Here is a 7,262-nt window from a genome sequence, read left to right as displayed (position 1 = left end):
TCTTCCAAAACCTGTGTGGAGGTTTAGCCCATGGGATATGGGGCTAGGTGAATTAACAAAATTGACTATCCAAAGCTAATTCAGCCATGTGATCTGCTTATTACTCCATTTTGTAGACTTGGAGAACATAACAATGTTTGAGATGTCTATCTGAGAAATTAAAAGTTTTCACTTCCATAATATGTGTTTTCCTTTACCATTGTTTCAGCTATATAATTTGTTTCCCAAGTTGGGGGTCCTTTTGGGTGCTCATCAAATAATAATGAAGAACCAAAAGGAGCTCCATGATTTCATACATACCACCTTCATAGAATATCTCCAAGACGTTGATGAATATAACGAGAGGAATTTTATTGAATCATTTCTTATTCGGCAAAGACAGGTAATGGATTATTTCATACATGTCTTTAACTCAGCGGTTCTCAACCAGTTGGTCGCGACCCCTTCGGGGATCGAATGACCCTTTCACAGGGGTCGCCTAAGACGATTGGAAAACACATATTTTTGATGGTCTTAGGAACTGAGACACTATCTCCTCTATCTCCTTGCCCTCCTCTTCCTCCTCCCCTTCTTTCTCCTGCTGCCCCCCAGTGGGCGCTGGGACAAGAAGGGTGCCTGGAGAGGGAGCAGCCGGGCTGGCGGAGGGGCTGGCAGGGGCCGTGTGGCACCAGCCCCCACTGCAACTCCATCGGATGGGCAGAGGGTGAGGCCGGGCAGCGCGGAGTCCCGGATGGGGCGGCAGTGGCTGCTTCCTTGCCCTCCTCCTCTCCTTCTTCCTCCTGGTGCCCCCCAGGTGGCTCGGGCGGGCGCTGGGGCAAGAGGGGTACCTGGGGGAGAACAGCCGGGCTGGCGGAGGGACTGGCAGGGGCTGCGCGGCACCAGCCCCCTCCACAGATCCATTGGATGGGCAGAGGGCGAGGCGTAGCAGTGCGGAGTCCCAGCTGGGGCAGTGGCAGCAGTTTCCTCACCCTCCTCCTCTCTTTCCTCCTGGTGCCCCCCAGGCAGCTTGGGCGGGTGCCGGGACAAGACAAGTGCCTGGGGAGAGCAGCCAGGCTGGCAGAGGGGCTGGCAGGGGCTGCACGGCAGCAGCCCCCACCGCAGCTCCATCGGATGGACAGAGGGCGAGGCCAGGCAGCGCGGAGTTCCAGCTGGAGCCACTGCCTCCCGTCCTGCTCCCCCTCCCCACCTGTTCAGCTGAGGACACGGCGGAGGCCGGGCCGGGGGGGGTGGCGGGGACCCCTGACGATGCTGCCATAAGAGAGAGAGATAAAGAGGAAAGAGAAAGAGAGAGAGGAAAGAGAGAAACAGAGGAAAAGAGAGAGGAAAGAGAGAGAGAAAGAGAAAGAGAGGAAAGAGAGAAAGAGGAAAGAGAAAGAGAGAGAGAAGAGAGAGAGGAAAGAGAAAGAGGAAAGAGAGAAAGAGAGAGACAGAAAGAGAGAGAGGAAAGAGATAAAAAGACAGAAAGAGAGGGAGAGGAAAGAGAGAAAGAGAGAAAAGAGGGAAAGAGAAAGGAAAGAAAGAGAGAAGAGAGAGAGAGGAAAGAGCAAGAAAGAGAAAAGAGAGAGGAAAGAGAAAGAGAAAGAGAGAAAAGAGAGAAAGAGGAAAGAGAGAGAAACAGGAAAATAGAGAGGAAAGAGAGAAAGAGAAAGAGGGAGGAAAGAGAGAGAGAAAGAGAAAGAGGAAAGAGAAAGAGAGAGGAAAGAGAGAAAGAGAGACAGGAAAGAGAGAGAAAAAGGAAGAGGAAAGAGAGAGAGAAAGAGAGAAGAAAAAGAGAAAGAAGGAGAGAGGAAAGAGAAAGGGGGAGAGGAAAGAGAAAAAGAGAGGAAAGAGGGAAAGAGAGGAAAGAGGGAAAAGAAAGAGAAAGAGAAAAGAGAAAGAGAAAGGGGGAGAGAAAAGAGAGAAAAAGAGGAAAGAGAGAGAGGGGGAGAGGAAAGAGAAAAAAGAGAGGAAAGAGAGAGAGAGGGAGAGGAAAGAGGGAGGATAGAGAGGAAAGAGAAAGGAAAGAGCTGAAAGAGAGAGACAGAGAGAGACCATTTTGACATCTAAAATGAAGATAACACTGCATATATCCTTGTTTACCTTTATTTTATATATACACACACAAACACAGATACATACATACATACATACATACATACATACATACATTAAAGGTAAAAATATATGCAGTGTTATCTTCATTTTAGATATCAAAAGGGTTTTGCGGCTCCCAGTGTTTTGTTTTCGGTGGGAAACGTGTCCAAGTGGCTCTTTGAGTGTTTTGGGTTGCCTACCCCTGTCCTAAGGGAGGCTGTGCTGCTTCGCAGCCCTTTCCGCGGAGGAGGCTGAACTAAGCTCTGCTGGTGCTGTCGCCCTCTTGGCACTCTCTCTCTCTCTCTCTCTCTCTCTCTCTCTCTCTCTCTCTCTCTCTCTCTCTCTCTCTCTCTCTCTCCCTCTCCCTCTCCCTCTCCCTCTCCCTGCCTGGGTGCTTCTCCAACCAGGCTGGGCGGAGCCAGTGGAGCAGCCTTCCTGACCCCCCTTCCGGTCAGCTGGATGGGGGGTTGGGGGTCACCACAATATGAAGAACTGTATTAAAGGATCGTGGCATTAGGAAGGTTGAGAACCACTGCTGTAACTACTGGTTATATTTTTTTACATATTTTAAAATAAGTCTCCATATAAACTATCTGCTGATTGATTAAGACCCTTGTTTCAGAAATGTGGAAGAAAACAAATTTCTAAAGCAATTTCTAAACTCTTCAATACTTTATTTCAGAATCTGCAGCTGCTTAAAATTACACCCAGATTGCTTTTTTTCTCTCTATTAAAATGCCATAAATATTGATCCTTTTCTGGAGGAATGTCTCCTAGTAGGAGTGGGAGTGGGTGATCCAATGTTTTCTCTTTCAGTATAATTGTTTTTTTTAGAGTTTTAGAGTTTTCCTTCTGTCCATCCCAAAATTCAGTTTGGGCATCTGTAACCTTTGGGGGAAGATATTATCCATATATGAAGTCTCTTAGAATTCAGGAATATTGAGTATGCAGATTCCCTTACAGTATTTTCTTTAAATACTTCAGGAGAATATGAAGATGACAAAAGATGGTTATTTCCATAATGAAAACCTTAAATCCCTTGCACTTGATTTATTTGTTGCTGGTACAGAAACGACAACAAGCACTCTGCACTGGGCCATAATCCTAATGATGAAGTATCCAGAAATTCAAAGTAAGTACTTTCATTTCATTGGTTTGCAATAAATATATAAAAATGACTGGAAAAGTATTGTTGGCATCTGTAGTGTTATTTGAATGAAGAAAAAAGAGATGAAGCAAGAATTAATTTTAGATAGGGAAGGCAACACTGTACTCACTAAAGGAAAATAGACTAAACTTACATCATAAATAGAAAGAATTTTAATAAACTCAAAACATTTAAAGCTGATAATGTTAATCTTAAGAAACACACAGAAAACAAAGCATGTCAAATTGATGAAACAAAGAAAACTGGGCTAGGAATATAGAGTACATGTATATTCATGTATATGAACTGGCAGATGTGATCTCAGAACTATTGACCCATATCTTTTAAAGTTCTTGGAGCACTGGGGAAGTATCTGAGGACTGGAAAAGAGATGTTGTGGTTCCTATCTTCAAAAAAGGAAGAAAAAAAAAAAAAACAGATCCAGGAAACTTCAGATCAATCAGGCTGACATAAATACCTTGGAAGATTTTAGAAAAGATAAGCAAGCAACAAATCTGCAAACACCTAAAAGCAAACCAAGTTATAACTAGAATCCAACATGGATTTGTTAAAAACAGATCATGCCTGCAAATCTTATTTCATTCTTTGACTAAGTTACTAAATTAGTGGATCAGTGAAATGCTATGGACATAATATACTTAGAACTCAGTAAGGCATTTGACAAAGTAGACTACAATCCACTTTTTGTTAAGCTAGAAAAATGTGGGATAGACAGCAGCACCACCAGATGGATTTGTAACTGGCTGACAAATCATATTCAATGTGTAGTCCTTAACGGAACTACATCCACATGGAGGGAGGTGGGCAATAATTACACCAGGTTTCCATTTTAGGCCCAATATGATTCAATATCTTCATCGATTATTTCGATGAGGGAATAGATGGGGGATTCATCAAATCTGCAGGCAACACTAAGCTAGAGGAATAGCCAACACCACAAAAGATAGGCTCAAGATCCATATGGATCTTGACAGATTTGAAAACTAGGCCCTATCTAACAAAATGAAATTCAGTGTAGATAAAAATAAGATTTTACACTTAGTCAAGAAAAAACATTTGTACAGATACAGATTGGGTGAAACTTAGCTCAATACTAGTAACTATGAGAGGGATCTTGGAATCCTAGTAGAAATCACTTAAATATGAGCCAACAGCATTCAGCCAAAAGGGGCGTTGTCTTACCTGAATGCCTTTTCTCAGCATAATGATGGAGAATCCACAAGTGGGTTGTCTTAATCTTCCTGCTCCAATAAGACTAAGTCTGAAGTGTAGATACGCCTCTGCTATGCAATTGCACCCCAGTTTGAGACTAAGGCGATACATAGACGTTAGTCCGATACGTGTGCTTTCCTAACATCGGAACCAGGGACAAACTGACCCTAGATGGGACGGAGTGGATTCTCCATCATCATGTTGAGAAAAGGCGTTCAGGTAAGACAACACCCCTTCTCCAGCATGATTGGATGGAGATACCAGATTGGATTGGACATACCAAAGCCCTGTGTCCCTAAGGGGGGGAATTAGTTTGGGCCTGGGTCCCACTAGATAACAACACATGTTGCAACACCCTGCAACTAAAGGAGGCCTCTGAAGAAGCATATTTGTCAATCTTATAGTGACGGACAAAGGACGAGGGCGAGGACCATGTAGTTGCCCTGCAAATCTCTCCAATAGATGCCTGGGTCGCCCAAGCTGCTGAAGTAGTGGTGCTCTGGGTAGAATGAGCCGTGATATGCCTAGGAACTGTCAGTGATTGCATCTTGTATGCTAGGGTGATGCAGGCTCTAATCCATCTCTCTATTGTTGAGGAAGAGACCTTCTGGCCCATGGATGAAGGTTGAAAGGATACAAACAATGCTTCGGATTTACGGAAAGCCGAAGTCCGTTTGATGTAATGTCACAGAGCTCTGTGAACATCAAGTGTGTGCCACTGCTTCTCAAGGTCATTGGATGGGTTAGGACAGAAATTTGGTAAAACCACCTCCTGGGACCTATGGCATAAGGAATTTATCTTGGGAATAAAGGAAGGGTCTAGTCTGAGGGTCACCCTGTCGGCATGGAAGATGCACAAGTCCTCTCTGATAGAAAGAGCGGCCAGTTCTGAAATTCACCTGGCTGATGTGACCGCCATGAGAAAAGCCACCTTCATAGATAATAGTTTAAGCGAGAATGTGGTAATAGGCTCAAACGGCGGTGAAGTGAGGGCCTGTAAGACCTGGAGGGCCTGTAAGAAGGGTAACGGTGAACCATTGGTGGCTTGGCATTAGTCGCTCCCTTTAAAAAGGAGCGCACCATAGGGTGGTGTGTCAAGGGAGTGGTATTGTCATGCACGAGTACTGTAGAAAGAGCTGCAACCTGTCTGAGGATGGTGCTTGGAGATAGTCCCTTGTCCAACCCATCCATCAGAAATTCCAAGACAATTGGAACAGAGATGTCTGAGAGCTCTACTTTATGACCTGAACACCAAATGCAGAAACTCCTCCATGTGGCATCATATATCCTATTCGTTGAGGGGTGCCTGGATTGTTGAATCATGGCTATCACCCTCGATGAATAAGAATCTCGGCTCAAGGCCTGCCTTTCAAGTGCCAAATGGTTAGCTGGAGCCACTGAGGATCCGGAAGTTGAAGTGTCCCCTGAGTGAGGGAAATACGACCTGCTGGAATCCTCCATGGTGGGGAGACAGAGAGCTCTACCAGGTCGGCGAACCATGGACGTCTCGGCCAATGTGGTGCAATCAGGAGGATCTCCGCTCCTTTGTGTAGAGTCTTGCGGATCGTAGCGGAAAGGAGTGGCAAGGGAGAAAAGGCGTAAAGCAGTTCCCTGGGCAAGGGACTGTGAGCATGCTGCCTGCTGCCACCTCCAACTCCTCCAAAAGTCTCTCTCCCTTCCTCTGGGTCTGCTGACAGCCTCATCCATATGCATGCTTTCGAACTGCTATTGTAGGTAGGCAGGAGGTGGGGCAAGAAAGAGAGCTCACCCTGAACCTGGGCTGTCAGCTTTCCAGCTGAGAAGCTCAGCATCTTTAACTACTGAGCCACTACCCCCCCCCCAGTTATATTTTAAGGATCTTAAAATATAACGAATATGAAGAGAGAGGTATAAGATATTTCTGCATTAAGGATTCACATCATCACCCCATTATTATTTCTTAGAGCATCAAGCAGATCACATTCGAATATGAGCCAAGACTGAAGAGACTGTTCCATTAAGAATAATGTATTCCAACCATGATATGACCTTGACTCATCTCTATGTGCTGCACCCAACATCTCATTCTTTGAGGGTGAAGGTTTGTTCTCCAAGCTTGTGGATTGGTTTCCAAACGTTTCATTGCCAGACCAGGTAACATCTTCAGCGGCATTTAGGGGATTTCATTCTTTGTAAGATTTGAAATGTAAACTCATAGCAATCCTTAGTCCATCTCTCTTCTGGATACAAATATTCAATAAAAAAGGAAAAAGATGGGGAAATGCTTACATAAAAGATCATAGCTTTGTATTATTTGGTGTGAACCACCAATGTATTTAGATTACAGCCTTACCTTCTCACCTTGAAGAGGAAACATTACTGAATATACTTAAGCAAGTCAAAACCTCCAAATAAATTCCTTATGACTTTTTAAAATTATCACTAACAGTTTTATTTTCTTTACCTTTATAATATTTTCTTCTCTAACATACAACCAAGGTCCTTCAGGTTTTAGGACCAGTTTTCCAAACTGTTCAGGCATCTTAGTTGATGACTGTGGAATCCTTTAAAATTTGGAATCTTTGTCTAAACTTCCATTTAAAGCACAATTCAAACAATTTTGGGCCAATCTCTCTCAGCCCAACCCATTTCATAGGGTAGTTATTGTGGGAAAATCAGAGGAGGGAGGAGCACTGGGTATGTTCATCAGTTTGAGTGGTTGTTTATAGAAATAATAGACAGAAAATAAACAAAAATATAATAAAAATAAGTAAAGGGCGTAATGGATATATATATATATATATATAGTACTCCTCATTTGTCACTAAAC

The 7,262-nt window shown here is 43.8% G+C and overlaps 1 protein-coding gene across 1 annotated transcript; it reads left to right on the top strand.

Moving 5' to 3' along the window:
* The first annotated feature begins 258 nt into the window (after positions 1–258).
* LOC120300437 (cytochrome P450 2B9-like) lies at positions 259–6,581 on the top strand. Its single transcript, XM_039326447.1, has 3 exons — positions 259–382; positions 3,058–3,205; positions 6,397–6,581. The coding sequence occupies exons 1-3, from the start codon at positions 263–265 to the stop codon at positions 6,423–6,425; spliced, it is 297 nt and encodes a 98-aa protein (XP_039182381.1). The 5' UTR covers positions 259–262; the 3' UTR covers positions 6,426–6,581.
* Positions 6,582–7,262: the final 681 nt, after the last annotated feature.

The sequence above is a fragment of the Crotalus tigris genome, unplaced genomic scaffold (assembly GCF_016545835.1).
Source record: "Crotalus tigris isolate CLP2741 ecotype Arizona unplaced genomic scaffold, ASM1654583v1 scf7180000024340.7048381, whole genome shotgun sequence".
Taxonomy (NCBI): Eukaryota; Metazoa; Chordata; class Lepidosauria; order Squamata; family Viperidae; genus Crotalus; species Crotalus tigris.
The sequence above is the reverse complement of the archived record's forward strand: the minus strand, read 5'-3'. Positions and strand labels throughout refer to the sequence as shown.

Excerpts from the sequence above, each read along its gene's own strand:
- LOC120300437 (XM_039326447.1), top strand. The coding sequence starts at position 263 with ATGAAGAACCAAAAGGAGCTCCATGATTTCATACATACCACCTTCATA. Across the intron at positions 383-3,057 it reads TTCTTATTCGGCAAAGACAG|GAGAATATGAAGATGACAAA; the intron begins GTAATGGATTAT and ends TAAATACTTCAG. Across the intron at positions 3,206-6,396 it reads GAAGTATCCAGAAATTCAAA|AGCATCAAGCAGATCACATT; the intron begins GTAAGTACTTTC and ends ATTATTTCTTAG.